The sequence below is a fragment of the Diadema antillarum genome, unplaced genomic scaffold, assembly GCF_040938485.1.
Source record: "Diadema antillarum isolate AM-2024a unplaced genomic scaffold, OU_Dant_1.0 seq00000891_RagTag, whole genome shotgun sequence".
NCBI classification, from domain to species: domain Eukaryota; kingdom Metazoa; phylum Echinodermata; class Echinoidea; order Diadematoida; family Diadematidae; genus Diadema; species Diadema antillarum.
Window position 1 is genome coordinate 139235 of NW_027271755.1, and position 19940 is coordinate 159174.

The following is a 19940-nucleotide window of genomic DNA, read 5'->3' on the forward strand; positions in this document are numbered from 1 at the left end:
ATGTATAAAATCAGTGCTGCCAGAACTAGGGGTGCGAATTGTTTTTGCCCACGATTTTTTTTTTTAAAATGTCCCTGGTGCAAAATTAAAAACAAATAGAAGAGAATAATTATTTAGCGTCCGGCGTTGAAGTCGCTTGCAGACTGAAGCTTTTTTTTTTTTTTTTTTTGAAGGATCTGAATGGGGGTGCGTTCGCACCCAACGCACCCCCCTGGTGACGCCCATGGTTATTAATGTAAAGATTCCCAACCAGCCTCTAATTACTACAATGCGTGTTTTCCCCAAGAAAAGGGGGGAAAGTGATGAAAACAACCAAGAAAACGATTTGAAGAATAAAGAGACAAAGAGGAGGACGAAGTTGAAGGAGCAAAGAGAAGGAGGAAGTTGAGGAGAAGATATCAAAGCTACTTGTACCTCAATCACGAGGAGAAGCAGCAGGAGCTGACAATCCAAGCACTGTTGACCTTGAGCTAGTGCATTCTGGAGGCCGATGAAAGCAGGGTTGTATGTATCCCAGCCGACTTGCAGACTGTCCGGAGTCTGAGAACATAGCGCGAGCGTTGACGTTTTAGTCCGCACACGCCACAAATTCTGCATCAGTACGCTTATCTTCTGCGCTACACAATCATCCCTTACCCGATTGCGTAATACTAGTACTGTAAAGCATGTGCAGAAGCTGCATGCAGTAAGAGCGCGGGTGCGAAAAAGGTACCGGTGGTTCAAAACAAGAGCGAAATTATGAATGTGCTGAAGAATTGCAGTTCATTTTTCTCCGGGTCAGGAGGCGGCTGTGTCCGACAGCTTTTACATAAAGATTCACCTCTCCAGGCGCTCTTCGTACGTCGTTACCAAGGTGAAGTAACTGTGTCTGATTTATGATTACACATAATCATACACACGCGAAGCAGCCTTCCTTCACATAGGAGCCGAGCGCCCGGGGCGCGGGGTTAACACAGCCCTAGCCTAGCGCCCTGTCGCTGTACACAAGTGAGTGTGGCCGTGCTTTGCTCTGCACGCACGGCGACAAGAGGCCATGCGAAACGACTTTGTACAGCGACAGGGCTGTGTAGCAGTGAGTTTGAAATTAAGCTACACTAGTCAGTAAACCACTTGAAGATGGGAAAATAGGAAACAGAGAGAGAGAGAGAGAGGGAGAGAGAGAGAGAGAGAGGTAAGGCTGTAATTTTGTAAGAAAGAAGAGAGTGAAAATCAGGAAAACTTAGGTAAAGTCTCTGGGCGGGAGGAGAAAGATAAAACTGGAGGGAGAAGTTGGACATTTGGAAAATCATTCATGGAGATCGAGAGAGAGAGAAGTGAAATGAATGTGAAATTCTGGCAGATACTTCACAAAACGAAGGGAGAGAAATTAAGTACGTGTAGGTTAACGATGCTGACAGATGACAATGTAATTATCATGATTATGTATAGAATAGTGGAATCAAAAGTACAAAAGGGACGGGGAAATGAAAGGGGATTAAAATGTGTGAGTCGAAAAACTAGACGATGGTTTAAAGAGAGAGAGAAAAAAAATCCCTTGATGTATGTGGGGATGTTTAATGTATTTGAGGGATTTGTGTGCATAGTGGATGCGTGTTTGGGAAGGATGAGGGAGGGGGATTTGTAGTTCCCCAAATGTTTACTTTTAAGGAATATGGAGTAGCACTCGGTAAACCTTGTGAGTTGTAGAATCATCATAACTCAGTAGGGCTATTTAGAGGAAGAAAGAATAGTTTGTCATTATAGTGCATGGCACTTCGATCTTTCAGTGCTTCTTTACCCATTGAAGATGAGTCCTGAGAATACTCGGGTGTCTAGATGGGAAATGTGTGTTATAGCAAAATCAGTCCATCCTCAACGGGCTACTGCCAATGTCACAATTAACCTGTGCAAATTTCTTTGACCCCAGAGCGGAAGCGGTTCTACAAGAATGTGTCCATCACCCAATCCTCTAGCAAGGCATTTGAAATCAATCTCGACAAGAGGAGACTCCGAACCCCGACCGGCAAGGCATTCGTTCTTCCCACAGAGTCCCTGGCCGTTGCCGTGGCAACAGAATGGGATGCCCAGCAAGAAGTCATCAAGCAGCATTATATGCATTTGGTGAGCATTGCGTAGAACTGCTTTTTTATTTTGTCCACTGCTGTGCAGTTTGTTTTTTTTTAATGCTGGTCTTTCAAATACACATTAATTTCTTGGCTTGATAAGTATGTGTTATCTCATTTGTAGGGGGAGACAAATTAAAGAAACTCAAACCTGAACCTTAACCCCTCTGAATAATATCTTCCTTTCATGTAAGTTTATGTTTGTTTGAATGATAGCATTTTTTGTTGTTGTTTTCTGTTTTGAGTTGGTTGGGACACAAACAGGATCTACTAGTCATAGGAATAGCTGGTCTGTGGTTAATGATATAAGCTTCCTATATGATTCCAAGTATGGATCCTTTCAGAATATACTACCAACACTGTGAAATATCTGGATGCTTGACCACTGAAATCTGTGACACAGTAAAAGTATGTGAATATATCAAGTGGTCAAGACTTGTTACTAGCAGCATAGGCCTACCGCTGTGTTTGTGTTCCTGATTGTCACTTGTTACCAACTACTGTATTCCCATGTGACATTGCCATTATATGAAGTAATACTCATATATGCCAGCATAAATCATACAGTGAAGTTTTTTTTTTTTTCAATCAAAGCTTTAGAAATTCTTCTTACAAGCCCCACACCTGCATGCTGCCTGCATGATTAAGTAGATCAGGCTGTTTCTAGGCAGAAATTTCAAATGTTTTCATTGGTGTGATGTAGCAAAAGTTCTGAGGACAATACACTTTTTTTTTTCAGCATTATCATCATGTACTTGAAACTGGAAACAGGAAAACTTGTGTAGTTGTTCAAAGTTGATAAGTCATCTATCGAAGGAAGTTCCCAATATCGCAGCCTTCAAATGGTCAGAGAAGTTTATCATGTTTATTCTGTAACCCACTGGAAGGGCCTGGACTTGGAGAGCTTGATCATCGCTGACTGTGTTGTCATTGTCAAGTTTGTGTGTTTTGTTTGTTTTGCTCTACAGACGTCCCTGTGCAATACGGCTCTCGACAATCCGACGCACAGAACCAAAGCACAGAAGATCAAAAGCATACTGCACTTCCTTGAGACAGACACGCTCTGGTGAGATCCCCAGACACCAGCATCTGAAGCCCAAAGGGAATTTCCATCCCAATATTATGTTGCTATGGTGACATGACATTTGCTCCTGTGACAGTTGCTCTGGTCTTATTTTCTCCAAGGACTTAGGGTTAGGGTTAGGGTTCTGATATAGGGTTTTAGCTGTAGTTTGATATGAGGATTAGGATTAGGGTTAAGGTTAGGGTAAGGGTTATGTTTGTGGCTAGAATTTATGTTTGAGTAGTGTGCATGGGAGCAATTGCCACGGAACAAATGTCATGGAACTGTTGCTTTACATGAAGACAGAAGATCAGAGAAGTTGATTAGTGGAAATTTTGATTGAGAAATCAGACACACAAAAAGGTTATGAAATGCCCTAAAAGTAGTTTAGCAAAGAAGACAAGTGTCATTTAGGTGTTGAGCTACTTTTCATTCAGTGTGCACGCAAACTAAAAAAGCACTATTTGTTTTTCTCCCAAGTAAGAAACATTTTCTTCAGACCTGTTCCTGGTATATGATGAGGCCAAAGTGTTTGTGTATGTCCTCTTCAGTGGATAAGTTCTGTGTGTGCCCAAATTTTTGAGAAAAATTGAAATTAATGAAATTATGTGTATGAGAAAAAAATAGAGAATAAGATTGGAAGCTGCTCAACACCAAGATCACATGGAGTTGCCAATTTGCTGTACATTCTTAAACATTTACAATTATAACTTTTCATGTGGATCTGATTTTTTTTTCCAAAAAAAATTTTCATTGATTTTCTGGTAATTTTTGATTTTCATACAAATGAACACAATCTCAGGCTGGAGTTTCCCTCCAAACGTTACAGCATGTCATTTCATTTCAGTGTCTTCAAACACGCTGTTCATGACATGCTAGAGTCTGGTACATGATACTGTATATATGACATATATTTACCGAGCGAAATTTGTTGTGAATCTGATCTTGCGAACAATTTTGTGAGTGCTTAAATTTGTGCTTCCATTCACACAGTAGATGCAGCAAGATATATGCCTACACACCTCTTCATGTATGTGTAGAAATTGAATTCTTGTTGGGATCAGAGATAGCATTTTCGTATGTTGTTAAAGTCGCAAAAAGCACTTGACTCCAGAAATGTGCGTAAATGAAAACGGCATGAGGTATGCAGTGTATCCAGCAGTTCACAAAGTTTAAAAAAGTATGATTTTGTGAAAGATTCTGTATCATGTCACTTCTGCCAGCTATCGCCTGGAGGAACCCCCCGAGCTAGTGGCCATGCAGAAGATGAACTGGGACCCCATGCTGGACTGGATCAATGAGCGATACGGGGTCAGCATCACCTCAACGACCTCCATCGCCTTGCCGGAGATCCCGCCAGAGACATACAAGACTCTGGAGCACCATTTAGAGACTCATTCTGACTGGGCGTTGATTGGCAAGTCATCCTCATTGTATCTTCTTCCTGTGTCTACTGATTCTCTAATTTCTAAGTTTGTTTGTCCCGCAGGGGAAAAAAAATATGTTTCTATTCCTAGTTAAAGGTCAGTGCATGCATTACTATTGACAGAAGATTTGTGTCAATGAATCGTTGTTGAAACATTAGATCATTCTGTCATATACATGTAGGCTGTTAAAAATTGTCAATTTCAGACTCAGATTGAGCTTCATATATACGTGTAGTGGTGTGCTCTTTGTGATTAAGACGTAAAAGAAATTCATTTCTGCTCATCATTACTTTTACAATGTGATGATTTATACATGTGTTAAGTATGTCATTTGATAAATATCGATATCAGAGAACAAGCAATATGTAAATGACAGAAAACAGAAAGACAGATGTGAACACATAACTTTGAATACATGCCAAACAAAAAATATGATTAGACTTTGTGCAACACATTGAAATGCACAGAATTTTTGTGTATTATGATGAATTTGATGTCATTCTCTGTAGAACGATTGCTTTCCTTTCCTTTCAGGTTATGAAAATGCTGTGGACTGCTTGAAGTCGGTCATTTTAGGGTTTGCCCTGATGGACCGAGAGATCACTGTGGAAAGAGCGGTATCACTGTCAAGACTAGAATTGGAGTTTCAGGTAAACATACATTACATCTCAGTACGTTTTGGGAAGAGAGCTGCTATTGCTATTCAAAGGAGAGCACTTCTTCCTCGTTCCCATTAGTTTTGATAATACAGGGGAAACTCGGTATAACGAACACTGCTATAACGAGATATCGGTTATAACGAGGAAATTTTCTCGGTCCCAAATGTCCTTCCACAGAAGTCTATGTAAAATGCTACTCTTATAGCGAGATCGGCTATAACGAAATAACTGCTATAACGAGATAAATTTTGTGACTTCCAAACAAAGAAAAACATAGTAAATCAAACCTGCTATAGCGAGGTAAAGCAATATGCCTTCGGTAAAGCTTTACTTCGCCTGTGCTATCATCTTCCGAGATTGTAATGCTTGATGCGCCAAAAACTGTCTTGTACACACATAATCATTTTCTTCAGTGCACTCCAGCTAGCACTGCATGTTGTACGTGTGAAGTGTGTGTGTGCACGCACATACCTGTAGGAAATGTGGTGGGACGGCCATATGTATACATGACATCATCATGACGTTTAGCAGGTGTGAGGCAATCTGATGCTGTGATTGGCCTTCTAGTTAGGGAATTCCCCGTCTTCACACACAATTACACGCATTCATAATGTACATACAGAATGTATCACATATACACACAGCATTATGCAGACCATATTCAAGCTTTCCACACAACACACACCCATACGATAACCACATACCAATCCACAGACGATCTTGATACAATCGCAAGCTACATAAAGTTACAAATTCAAACATCTACAATTAACAAGAAACACATTCTTGATATTGGATTTCCTTGGCGAAAAACATCTTCTTACCCATAAAGGTGAGTAATTCCCTCACACACAATATCAAGTTATCAGTATTGATTGAAATATGATGGGTAGTCCCACATGTGCAAATTAATGTCTTTATTTTATGCCTTCTTTTATGCCTACTGATATAACGAGATATCGGCTATAACGAGGAAAATGACTCGGTCCCGACCATCTCGTTATATCGAGTTTCCACTGTATCAGTTGTAAAACAAACTGAATGAAATTAAATTCATCATAATAGGACCAGAAGACTGTGTCTGTGGAGCAGTGATACTGGTGACAGTAACACATTCAAGATTAAAGAGTAGTAAGCGTAAATATTATGCCATCGCCTCAGAGCTCTTTCTTTTGTTTTGTACATAAGATTGTGAAAATTATTATTATTTGTACAAGATGTAGCAATTACGCAGTTGCAATTCTCAGAGAATTTTGTTTGAAATATATGATTTCTTGAGGTGTGACTTTCCTTCAGTTTGTCTCCCCCTGCAGATTAAATTTGTAAGATCACAACTGTTGATCTGTAATTTTAACAAACATGTCAGAAAAACATGTTTGTTAAATTACAGATCAGCAGTTGTGATCTTACAATTTTCATTTGTAGAGGAACACAAATTAAGAAAAGTGACACTTCAACTTTCACCCCTCTAATATTCTCTTGTTTTCATGTGATTTCTTCTCATAGAATTCACCTTGGAATAAAAAGTTTAAAGATTTAGGTTTCTCTCCATCAATGCACCTTTCTCTTGTCAAGATGAAGACGTCATGTTCCTCTGCCATGTGTTTCTCTTTCATCCTTCAGATTCAGAAGTGGGGGAGCGTCGAGTGGGCCCACGACATGGAGTTTGCCGACAGTAAGGCCAGGGTCGCGGCAGCTGTCCTCTTCACCCACCTTGTCTCTGAGCACACAGAGAAAATCCAGAAGTCCGGGACTCGGTGATCATGGAGGACCCTGTGGAAGATTGTCCTTATACCTCCCTTCGCTTTGGAGATTGAGGGTCGAGATCTGAGAGAGGTTACATCCCTAGGCATAGAGTGCAACATTTTGGCACTCCTTGCGGGGTACAAATGCAGAGGCGGAAAGTGTGCGAAAATTCCATCGTCTGGCAGTGCAAGATTCGTCCATCGCGAGATTGTCGTCCCTCCAACTCTTGAGAGAGCTCAATATGACTAATTGATATTCGTATGGGATACATGACATGGACCCACTGCTGATCTGCAAATAGCCATCTATGCTGCAAATATTTTCCCATCACGACCATCACCAGTGCCCCCCCCCCCATAAGTTGAATTTCTCTATGTTTAAGTTAATGCTCAGACCAAAAATATGAAAACTGAGTGGTACATTGCATTGTGCAAGTCTAATGTATGTCAAAGTGTATTCATCAATCATTGTTGTTTAAGTATACATCTTCAGGAAGTTTTCGCAGAGAAGTTGGAATGCATAATGGTAGGTGAATGAGATTAGGCTTTTCCAAATGCTCTATGAGATAAAGCTTGTTCCACTTGCATGATTCATCCTCCCTGTTGGCATATTGTTTGACTGTGCACAACAAATCAACTGAGATCCGCGTTTCTTAGGTCCTGTCTGAGGTGGAATACTTTTTCTGTATCACCTTTTTAAGAGTACGGTGTATGTGAATAAGATTTTTACTGTGAAATACATTTAAAAAATGAACAGACATCACTTGAAAGAGCTATTTCTTTGTATCATTAAAGATTGGTTTATTATGCTGTATTTATGACATGCAATTACAGAATATATTGCATAGCACATATACACAAACACTTAGTACAGTATCATTTTCTCTTGTTCCTTATTTTACAAGGATATAATACAAGTTATTTACAGATCACTTACAATCTTGCAAGTGTCTTCCTGCAGTTGAATATGGTGAAGGCCATTTATCACAAGGTTTTATTTGTTTTCTCAGTGAAAAAAGGATATATTCACTCTCATATGATAAAACTTGAAAGCACATGGAAGATATACATGTATTTGAAGCAATGTGTAATCTACACGGTATTTCACCCCATTAAAATTAGCATGCAGATAAGTTTCTTTTTTTAGTCTCCACAAACCATGAATCACAGTTAGGCACATTTAATACTTCTCTATTGAGTGCATCTGCATGATTTTTTTTTTTTCAAGACAGATCACAGTATCTATCTTTGGTAGCCTATGAAGTTCTAGAATTTAATTTGCATTTCTGTTCCAAATTTTGGTCATTGAGTACCACAAATGAACACGAAATTACATTAATGACTCAATTACAAGCTAAAAAATATTAAGTGAACGCAAATGTAAGTTCCAGTATCACATCACCAATTATAAAATGGGTTTATGACTGTAGCCAGGTCAGACATGCTAAAATGAGGCACTAGTGCTCTCTTCATGTTTTCCACTAATGCACAGGAGTGTGAAAAGTGCAGCAAGAAAGCCATAACTGCATTGTTCTTGTGTTTTCACCCATATGTCAGATTACTGATCCCTCTGTGCAGCTAGCTGTGCACGCCTGGCACAAACCTAAACAACTGCTTTTATTCAAATGGTTGTCTGCACGGTTGATCAATAACCACCCAATTAATGAGCAGCCCCCAGGGCTATGAAATACACATTTTTACCACTAGATTATTATCATAGACCCATTTTATAATAAATAATAATGCACAAGTTTATTAAAGTTGATGGTGTTAGCAGAGATACAGCTCACTGGGTATTCGCAATTTTTTGCAATATGCACCATTGCAAATACTCGAAGAGTGCTGAGCATCTCCACTAATGCACTCTTTCCTGTGCATTATCTTTATACAAAAGCATGTTTACACAGTGAAGCCACATGCCTCAGGGACAATTTATTGTTTGGCCAGCTGGGCCTGGCAATCTCAAATTCTTATATTAACTCACTGCTTACAGGAACCTGTACAAATGTCTGTTTGGATGTCAGTTCTGGGAGGGAATGGGTTAAAAATGATCTTTGGTTCCATAAATTGGCTGCTAGTGTAACCGTCTGCACATCAAGCGCGATAACCCTCTGCAATTCAATATGTCAGAAGTGATAGAAATATGATGACCATTTTGTTTTCTCGTAACAATGATGTCCACGACAATGAAATGAGTTTTATGCATCATTTGTGGTCATGGCCGGCTTTGAACTTACTACTGTATGCCAGCTCTCCAATAAAGGTGGACAGATCAGCAATAGAAGCTCTCGTTTCTAGCCATCGTCGTATGGGAATGAACAGTACTGGAGAAGGCCATCATTTCTTTAAATGCTATCTCATTTATAGTCTATAAATCATTATGTAAAAAAGCAAGTATATTCACATTAAACGGACAATTATTTTCTTGTGGCAATGATTCACAAAACATCACATTTTCATGCACTTTTCCTTTAAAGTGACCATTCATTTCAACAGAAAAACTTCCCCGAGCCTTGAAAGACTGATGGATTAAAGATACAAGGGAACCTCATTAGAATGAGCTGATAATTATTACAGAAATGTCCTCATTATATCGCATATCTCCTTGTATCAGGGATAACTACAAAGCGACATGTAAGGTAAGGAGCATCCCAACCTTGTTATTATCAGGTTCCACTGTGCGAAAAGAAAAAAGAAGTTATGTATGCATCTGCATGAATTATGAGATGGCAGTGAGTCTACAAAGAAGCCAGAAAAACAATGGCAATGCCCCACTCCTAGTAGTCTGGAATTGGACTTTCTTTTATGATATCTTCATCGGGGTGGGGGGGGGAGGGGGCATGTTATGAAGCATTCTGTCCGACAACTTAGTTGGATGAATTTGCTCTCAGCCAATCAGATGTAAGGATTTCAGGAGCTTCAACAGTTTGTCAGACAAAAATATCTGACAAAATGCCTCATGAAATGCCCCCCAGGACACATGAAGTAGAGTGATGGCACAATCCAGCGAACCGGAAAAAAATAAAAAAGGTGTCCAGACTGATTGCGCCATGCTAATAACATTCCCTCAGAATTTTGAGGGAGTGTACGTGTGAGTTACAAGTGCATGAACTTTTGACCTCTGTTGTCGACTGAGAGCAATCTGTGTGGCCTCTTTTTCTCTGATTCTTGGCATCGTGATGTCACTTCTTGTGATGTGAACAAGTTTAGCAGGTCGAATGAAGATATAAAAAGAGTCAAGACTCTAGATAATACATGTACTCCCAGTTGGAGGCAGATAACAGAAGATTTCTAAAGAAAGTTTAATGCTGCAGTCTCTAAGGTTTATCAAAGCTCCTTGCGATTGGTCTTGCTCCTTCGCTCGCATAATGCATCAATCTGTATTGTTCTACAAGGATCATCATTGTCGTCCATCTCCTGCAAACTCCTTACTGCTCCTTCACATGGCGTTGGGCAGCTCCAGGTTCTCAAGCTCGTCGCGGAGGTGGTCGATGAAGTTGTTGACCTCCTTGACCCGGTCGCGGTTGCGGGCGACCTCCTCTTCATGGTGGATGCGCTCCATGAGGCCGCCCAGCCAGCCGTTGGCCCGCTGGATGATGTCGTCTTCCCGGTTGTCCACCTTCAGCATGTGGACGTCGTGGGAAGCGCTGACCGCATTGGTGATGGTGTCCTTGTCAACAAGGAGCTGGTTTGGGGACAGAGAAAAAATAAGACTTGTCAAAATGTTTGCAAAAGTTTGACACAGTGTGCTCCCGTTATAACACTACAATGATGTAAAAATTTGTGTCCCAAAATTATTAATCTATATATCTTTATATACTTTATTTCTTCATTGCAACTAATAGACAGATTGCCCTACATTGACATAAGTAAGCGCTGAATTGATCAATTTCTTTTCTCATGTGAATTTATTTGTTCGGTTATGATGAAATTGTGTTATAATGAAAGAAAATTGTCAATCCTGAGGACTTCTTTATAACAGGAATCTCCTGGAGTCAAAGGCTTACCATACCACATTTGCTTTCACATATAACATATCTATACAAGTCGGGATATGCTCTGCAGGACACTTGGACCACATTTATAATTCAAGTATTTAAATGGGTCAGGAATTTTCTTTGTGTTTGTCAGGAATTTGTTTGTGTTTTATCAACTGGATGTACATCACACATTCTACTACATCCACAAAATTTGATAGTAAAGATTCTGAACAACATACAATGTACCTTGTATTGTATTATGCTCTTTCCAACACAATGCAGAAAGTGGTGTGAATATTCCAACCCCCAACCCTCTACTCTCCATTTAACTCCTTCTCATAATCCCTCCACCCCCCCCCCCCCCCCCCCCCAAACACACACAAACACACTTTCACAGGCACATCCACATACACTTACACATGTGCAGACCTAGATATGTATTGAATATGCTGGCATCTGATTAAAAAAAAGATAACATTAGAAGCTAAAAAGAAGAAAGAGAGAAAGATTGTAGAAAGAGAGTGGTGTAAAAAAGAATTAGCAGAAGGGGGGGGGGGGGAGGAGAAGGAAAAACCCACCATTCTCAGGTCTTCTGGCAGCTCGTCGTCCAGTTCATTCTTGACATACTTCTCCAGCGTGATGATGGCGATCTCCAGGAGGCGTTCATGGTGGACGTTCTCCAGGTCTCTTGTCTGGGATATCGTGCAGGGAATCCTGGTCAAGGGAAAAGACTCGGCTGCCTTTTAGTCACACAGAATGAATGCTTTGGTGCAGTTTTATTTACCATTTTCACCATTCATAGGGAAAACAGCAACAACAAGACACATCTTCTGTGCCTGAAGATGCTGACTAATAGTACCATATACAATATAAATTGGACTCCCATTATATCAAAGTCCTCAGGTCCGGCAGTTCTGTTTCGGTATATCAAAAATATGTTATAACGTAACAGATAATAATAGAAAAAAAATTAAAGACCTGATACTGCCGCAGTCTGAATTTTTACTTCATTGTAACAGGAATTCGGTTATAATCGTGTTCGTTACAATGGGAGTGCACTGTAAAAATACTGTTTTTCCTTACACTTCAGTGGTCATTTATCACCTGTGCTGGATGTTATTTCTGAAGGCAATAAGATTATTACCTCCCCCCCCCCCCCAAAAAAAAAAAAAAAAAAAAAAAACCAACCAACAAACAAAACAAAACAAAACACAGAATCAACCTCAACCAAAAACCATCATGCATTTCAAGTCTAATATGGGTTGACAAGAGAATGTATTCCATGAATCTTTTATTCTCTTCGTTTAATACCAGAATTAGTTTTGGATGGTCACAGTTTGTGTCATTAAAAAGGATATAATCCCTGGACGTGCTCCACGAATGAAGACACCATGTCAGCCATGTTCCTCTCAAAATCTTTGATGGTATCCTGTAAGATGAGTAAAGCAAAACAATGGAAGCTTTGATTAGTGATATCAATGAAAAAAAAAATCCAGCACATTCAGTGTTCTTGCTCAAGATTCAGAGTAAAACCTGCCAAGTTATTACTCTGCCTGGATAGATACAAAACATAGCAGCATATGAAAACGCGACAGTTCTCAATTTTTGTTACTTGCTCATCTACTGAAATTTCGAAGATATGATTCTAAAATTACAGAGCACAAACTGTATCTTGAAACTTATCTGTCATCCCAGTTTCCATTTGTGTTCAGTATTCTTTAGTGTTCTTGGATAATCAAAATTTATAATGGTATATATTGCTAGGAAAAACTGATAACATGTACAAATTACCTTACATTATCAGGCTACTGTTTTACACTATACTTTACATCAGGTTGCATGCATCTTCAGATTAAAAAAAAAAACACACAACCAGTAATAGAATAGAGAAGAAATCCAGAACTTCATTCGCATACTGAATTTTCATTCACAATCTTATTTTACCAGCTTATAAATTTCACTAGAGGCAGTGATTAAGCTGAGACTACAATTATGATTTTTGATGTTTCTGTTTAAAGGTACTGGTTAAATGAATGGCCTTGAGGGTATATTACTGGTCATGAGCAAGACAGGGCTTATAATAGTCTTGGTTTTTAGACCCTGCCGTGCTAAACCTCAAGACAAATATTCTGATGAATGCGTGTGTGTGTGTGTGTGTGTCCTCACCTCTAGCTGGTCCACCAGCTGTAGCTCAAAGCCCATCAGTGTGTCCCAGAGTTTCTCCACCTCTCCCCTGAACTCGTTCATCTGAGACTCGATGGCCCGCTGGTCACTCATGACCACCAGTTCGCTCATCACCTGCACGAGACATTGGTAGAAGATGGGGGAGGAAGGAATGAATGTTACTCAAAAATGTTTACACAAGGTAGAAAAGTATAATATGACATCATTTTGAGTGAGCTGCCAGCGTTTCTGTAAAGTTGGCTCTAACAGCTGTCCTGTGATATGGGGGGGGGGGGGTGCTGTCATATCCTCTCCACTCTTTTGTCTCTTTAAGAAACAACAAATTTGAAAGATAAGAAGGTCAAGATAACCTATGACTTTCCATGGCTTTCAGAGATTTTTCACCAATAAGGGGGGAGGGGAGGAATATTACCCCTTGATCCCACCACAAGTGTTACCCTGACAAATCCCCCCTCCATGGGCCACAGGCCCCATACGTTCTGTGGCCCCTGATGAGCACAGTCTGTAACGCACACTTGTATGCTACAGAGAACAAAACACTCGCCAAAAAAAAAAGAAAAAAAAAGTGTGGTATGGGAACTATCGTACACTCGTCTTCCCCATCTCACCTTTTTCCTGTACTTGTTGAACTCGGCGATCTTCTGCACTGCCATGTCCTTGTTCTCCTCCTTGGCCTCCTGGACGCAGGAGTAGAACTCCTCCACCTCCTTGCACCGCTTCTCGTGCTCCTGGAGACCAAACTGGAAGACCTGCTGGCAGATGGCCACCATCTTGTCTTTGTAGGTACACTGGAGTCAAGGCTAACATCATTACACCAGGAATTCCGAGAAATCAGACATATTGCAGCTGTACTTTCATGCATAACTACAGTAAACCTTGCCCGAGTCGAATCTATTTGGACTGAAGAAATAGCTTTGACTTAGAGAAAATTTGACTTATTAGGGATTAAAATCAATAGAAAGTAAAAAGAAGAGGACTTGATAAGACCTTCGACTTAGGCAATTATTTGACTTATACAAGGTTGACTTAAGCAAGGTTGACTGTATTGGAGAATATCCCCATCCTTATTGCCACTTCACATATGATTGAGGGAAGGAAGAACATGCATTCTTGATTACTTAAAACACTACATTCTTTAATCATTCAAATTGAACCGTGATGAGCTGAAGTAAAAGGAAAATTTATTCCAAAAACAGGTTACACCAGTAACCAGTGAATACAAGCTTGCTTATGTCTCATATACACGTATGTACATAAATCAAACATATGGAGTTAGCAAGTAACATTTGAATGAATGAATGAATGAATGAATGAATGAATGAATGAATGAATGAATGAATGAATGAATGAATGAATGAATGAATGAATGAATGAATGAATGAATGAATGAATGAATGAATGAATGAATGAATGAATGAATGAATGAATGAATGAATGAATGAATGAATGAATGAATGAATGAATGAATGAATGAATGAATGAATGAATGAATGAATGAACAATACTTTCCTATGGTGTGAAAGCGTAAACAATGCCATACTTCCAGATTTTTCCAAGCACAACATGAGAATCAAGTACCGGTAACTTGAAGCAGGCATGCATATACAATACACTGTGTGAAAGCTTCAATGCAATAAATTGTATGAGGTATTAAAGGATATACAGCGAGAAGTTCGTCGACACCAGGCAGAGCGGCCAGTTTGCTTGCCTCAGGATCATCAGCAAACATGCTATCAAACAGGTGTGGTCCATCCAGGTTCTCCACATAGGCAAGCTGGAAAACATCAAATAAATGCGAAATTTGAGGATAAGATAAATCACAATATAGGGGTTTACAGAATGAAATGCATACTGCAAGTACAATATGCAGATATATAACATGTAAAAAGGTCTAGTTCATCAGAAACAAAGTAACATTGATACAGCTGCTGGCCTTCTATATATAAATATGGTTGTTGAAAATAGTTGTGTACCACCAGTACTGTATTGTGATACAGTGGACTCCCGTTAACGAAGTCCTCGGGACCGGCAGTTTTCCTTTGTTATATCGAAATTTCGTTGTAACCAAACAAATGAACAATAAAAGACAAAGAGCGGATAATAGTGCAGCCTGAATTTTTACTTTGTTGTAACTGGAATTTTGTTATAACAGTGTTCGTTATAAAGGGAGTGCACTGTATATCTATTTTGGATTATGGCATTAAGAACATGATTCATGAAGCAGCTTGAATTTATCTTGGCCGAAGAGGTCTGAGTTCACCTACAGAGGGCAGCATTGAATGACTAATTACCGTCTGCTTCTCAAACTCTTTCTCTTTCAGCTCCTTCTCCAGCCTCTTGTTCTCTGCTGCTGCTTCGTCTGCCATCAGCTCCTCAATCGCATATCTGTACTGCTCTACAGCTGCTGTTTTCTGTTGATGGGACAAGAGACAGAGGAATGAGCAGAACAAATTAAGGAAAGAGTACTTGGGAAAATACTTGCTGGGCAACCTCGTTGAAATAAGAATCTTAAAACAATTACGATTACCTTGTTATATCGGGGTTTTCACTTATATCAGGGTTTAGAAAAGAAATAAAAAGAAACCATTGATTGCCACAAGTGCTCAGCAGACAGTTTTGCAAAACAAAATTTCCTATTTGTCTGACATGATCATTGAATATATTCCACAAAGAAATCTACGATCTTCTAGCCGGAATTTATTAATCATACCAACAACCTAAACATGTTCATATGGAGATCGGGCTTTTCAGTCAGCAGCACGTGTACTCTGGAACAAATTACCAAGTCAACTTAGGGCCATCACATGTACTCACACTTTCCTCAAGTCCTTAAAAACATATTTGTTTTGTTATTAAATGATTATGATAAGTTGTATTTTGTATGTTTAATTATGTTGTTTTGTTAAAATTATGTAAGTTGTAGTTTATGGTATTTTACCCAATTATGTAAAGCGCATAGAGAGTCCAGGAATATTATGTGCTATATAAGCATTTATTATTATCATTACTATTATTACAGCTGTAATCTAAAATATGATTGAAAAAGGACATAATTCATTTTTATATCAGAACTACAAAAGGTAAATGTAGATACAATGTCATCTTCTTCTACAGAATGCCTGCTGGATTCATATAATTGATGTTTGCCTATGATTATGAGAATACTGTAATAAAAAAGAACTAAGAGGAATATGTAAACATGCTCACTGTGTTCTCATCCACCAGCCTGAAGTCAAGATAAGCCAGTGTCGGAATGTGGGCAACGACAAAAAGTTTGTAGTTGGCGTCGTCACAAAATGGATTCCCAGCAAGATTCAGAGTTTGCAAACTCTTGAATCTCCTCAGGTAGATGAGCTGAAATGATGAGTGAACAAAGAATAAGCAGAATATGGTTATTACTTGCACAGTACAGACAAGTTCCATCATGCAATATTGTGAATAAAAAGTCAATTTTGAAAATCAAAACCCTGTTAAGTCGGACATATCAATTACAACTTTCTGCTGCATCTTGTGACGTTATGCAGAATGCTATGCATTATACCAAAGTTAAACCAAATTCAAATCACAATTGACAGATACAGAGACTCCAACCCCAAGCACCTTCTGATCTGGAGATTCTCCCGCCTGAAACCCCTAGCAAACGGGAGACTCCAAGTTAATGTGCGCGAAGCGTACACCACGAGCGCGAAGCACGAAGTTACTTGCGGCTGGGGTCCAAGTCTAGCTCTAGCTCTAGGGTTCTAGATGCTCTCTTGTGCTATCTAAGGCTTATTTTCGAACATACGATTGCAATAAGTAAGACATCATTTCCAACGGGAGACACAGAGCCAGGGTGGGAGAAATTAAATCTCAAGCGAGAGAACAGGAGATTTTGCAAAAATGGGCTTTCGGCGGGAGTTTTCCCATCGAAAGCGGGAGAGTTGGAGTCTCTGCAGATATTGAAAATTATTGGAGAGGTTTGGTAAGATTCAATATTCCTAAATCATTGTTATCATGGCAGCAGCCCTGCAAACACTACATAATTTACATACAGGTTACGGCCGTGGTTCCTGCACTTTTGGCAACTTTCACTTGCTGCAATCCTCTGTACTGAAATGGAATATATGTCTCACATTTTCCAGGGACGAAAGGTTGTTGTTGCCAATGGAAAAGACATGAAGTTTGGTGAGGCTGTCCATGTTCTCCAGGGTCGAGATGCGGTTGTTGTACAGCGTCAAGTCTTCTAGCTTCCCCAGCTTGTCCAATCCTTCGATCACCTCGATGTTGTTGAATGACAAGTCTGTACAGTGAAAAACAGAAGTGACATCATCATGGAAATCTCGAAAACTGAAACATACAGTACCTGCACACCTCTATGAATGTATATGTCATATGACTATGACATATACTTCCTTGGGGGGGGGGGGTCACATGGAAGTCAAACAACTTGCAGAAGTCGGAATCTTATACAGAGTGAAATTCAGTGTGCTTAAATGGCAGGAATTTTTTCACATTTCACGAGAATTTGCACTTGTCACTACAGTGGGTACTGCTGTAACGATCATTGGTGTTGGGCTTATAACTCAATGATGTGCATTTTTAAAAATCATTTCATACTAAAATCACAAACTTGATTATATCTTGTATTGTTTTTGTTCATGTATTTTTGTCACTGGAAAGTAAAGACCCCAGACAGTTGTTGGGACAAATCGGAAAGATACTGACAAAAAAAAATAATAATATTGATATTTTGTAATCAAACTCTAAAAGAATGCATTATAGATCAATAGATGTGAGGTAAATATTATACAAATCAGTGACTCATATATTTGGAAATTTTGTAAATCATAGGAAGCAAAACAAAACATCTTACAAAAAAGACACATAATTTATTCCCAATTACCATTACCCCCTTTATAATTTTTTATGGTACACATTCTTTCAAGACAAAGAGATTCACAAATTAATGCTGTAGTTCGTCCATGTGATAATGTCAGGGGATTAGAATTAATATGCAATGCTATGTTGATTCAGAGCAAATCATTGTCAGTTTTCTCAACACATTTCATAACAAATCACCATGATGAGAATCTGATGAAATAAAGTATTATGTATCTATGTGTGATGATTGGTTTCTTTTCATATGGTAATGCACAAAGACTTACCAAGCCACACAAGATGCACCAGTGTGTCCAAGCCTTCAATCTTCTCAATGATATTGTTGTCCATTTGTAATTTGACCAGGTTGTTAAACTGCCACAGGTTGTCAACTTTGAGAATATCTACAGAAAACAAAATAGTTGTTACTTCTTAATGGCCCATGTACTGTAACTTTGCAACTTGATATCATTTCATTCTTTGATTAAATATGACTGTGCCATCTGATCGACAATACTATTACTTCATTTTCAAAGGAAGATAAAAATGACACTTGCAGAGACTGATTTTCCTGTTGATTGACATAATATTAAGTACAGAACAACTTTTACATCCAAAGGTACAACACATTACTGCAAATATGCTTTTATATCTCCTGGATATGTATCAGTTTAGTATTTCTATGTTGATCATCAAATTCCTTTGCAGATACTGATTGCACAATATTTGCTCACTGCTCTTGTAACGAATGGTATACTAGTCCAAAGAACAAAGGGCACTTCAAAGCAACAAGTCATGAACATTTTCTTTCGGTTTCAGTTTTATACACATATATCACAAGAAAAAAAATACATAGTAAAATAGTTAGTGCAGAGTATAGACATTACAAATTAGATCAATGCCCAGTATTCAAACGCCAGCACAATCCACATTTCAATGAATTATATGGAACATAAGGAGTTGATGTTTTCTTGTACGATTCCCCCCCCCCCCACAACAGATTGGGATACTTACTTTTAAAGTCCAGTCTGAGCTGTGTGACATCTGTGAAGTCAATGCCCTCTGCCTTTGCTATGCGGCCGGCTTCTTCCTTGGGACCCTGCTCTTCCACTGCTTTCTGCAGCATGATTTCGTCGATCACCGACGGTTCCACGGTGTCGTACAGACGACTCATCTCTACTCCTTCTCCTTCTTCTCACCCTTCAACCTACAGAACTGTGGAATCACATGAAGTGAAACCTAGTTTGCATTAAAAATATCGCCAATGCCAAGGCACTTGCCAATTAATGGCAATGGCAATGATAAGAACATTGACGAAGGAACAACCATAAAAATGACTGACTTTTAGTTTGTATCAGTTTTGTGTGTTTGCCATTGTGTCCAAACGGCAAAGTCCTTTATCATTAATAACAATTTAAGATCTAGAAAAAAATAGTGTTCTAACAAGAAAGCGGCTTTATTTTGTTCCTGCAGTGCAGGATTGCAACTTGGCAAAAGGGTGGCAATGAAAGTTAGCATAGATTACAAATAAATGAACATGTGGGACTGCCGATGAGAGCTCCCACTTTATCCGATAACATTTTGACTAGTTCAGCACTAGAGGACACAACATTCAACACAAAGTGTCAGAAAATGCTGGAACCCAAGTATTTAACCAAGTATGAGGGGCTTATACGATAGGAATGGGAAACATACCGATCTAAAGCTTATCAATCCAGGTCGGGGTGAAATTGACGTCCGCGTCAATTGTTGTCATGGAGCTCCTCAACACGTATAATGGCACCTGCTAAATACATCGGTTGTACGTACGTGCGTACAAACTGCTTGTGGCACGTCGTTGATGCTAAAACTTACCCGAGCGCTAATTACACCCTCGGCACTGACCAAAGAGATTACAGACGTAACGACGACGGATTGCTGACA

The 19940-nt window shown here is 39.3% G+C and overlaps 2 protein-coding genes across 2 annotated transcripts; one reads left to right on the top strand and one right to left on the bottom strand.

Moving 5' to 3' along the window:
• Positions 1–730: 730 nt before the first annotated feature.
• Positions 731–7012, top strand: LOC139740939 (ATP synthase mitochondrial F1 complex assembly factor 2-like). The gene is made up of 6 exons (XM_071651525.1): positions 731–853; positions 1907–2100; positions 3071–3168; positions 4389–4582; positions 5127–5242; positions 6875–7012. The coding sequence occupies exons 1-6, from the start codon at positions 739–741 to the stop codon at positions 7010–7012; spliced, it is 855 nt and encodes a 284-aa protein (XP_071507626.1). The 5' UTR covers positions 731–738.
• Positions 7013–10435: 3423 nt separating this feature from the next.
• LOC139740925 (dynein regulatory complex subunit 3-like) lies at positions 10436–19772 on the bottom strand. The gene is made up of 12 exons (XM_071651513.1): positions 19713–19772; positions 19032–19232; positions 18305–18421; positions 17273–17439; positions 16368–16514; positions 15452–15571; positions 14822–14934; positions 13769–13943; positions 13143–13274; positions 12335–12405; positions 11555–11678; positions 10436–10681 (listed from the first exon to the last, which is right to left on the bottom strand). Exons 2-12 carry the CDS (start codon positions 19189–19191, stop codon positions 10436–10438), a joined length of 1572 nt encoding a protein of 523 aa, XP_071507614.1. The 5' UTR covers positions 19192–19232; positions 19713–19772.
• Between the last annotated feature and the right edge of the window lie 168 nt (positions 19773–19940).

Bases quoted from the DNA above. Each gene is read 5' to 3' on its own strand.
- LOC139740939 (XM_071651525.1), top strand. From the start codon at position 739: ATGAATGTGCTGAAGAATTGCAGTTCATTTTTCTCCGGGTCAGGAGGC. The intron at 3,169-4,388 runs GTGAGATCCCCA...CACTTCTGCCAG, and splicing joins CTTGAGACAGACACGCTCTG to CTATCGCCTGGAGGAACCCC. The intron at 5,243-6,874 runs GTAAACATACAT...TTCATCCTTCAG, and splicing joins GACTAGAATTGGAGTTTCAG to ATTCAGAAGTGGGGGAGCGT.
- LOC139740925 (XM_071651513.1), bottom strand. From the start codon at position 19,191: ATGAGTCGTCTGTACGACACCGTGGAACCGTCGGTGATCGACGAAATC. The intron at 16,515-17,272 runs GTGAGACATATA...TCATCATTTCAG, and splicing joins ACCTTTCGTCCCTGGAAAAT to CTCATCTACCTGAGGAGATT. The intron at 10,682-11,554 runs GTGGGTTTTTCC...TCCCCAAACCAG, and splicing joins TGCCAGAAGACCTGAGAATG to CTCCTTGTTGACAAGGACAC.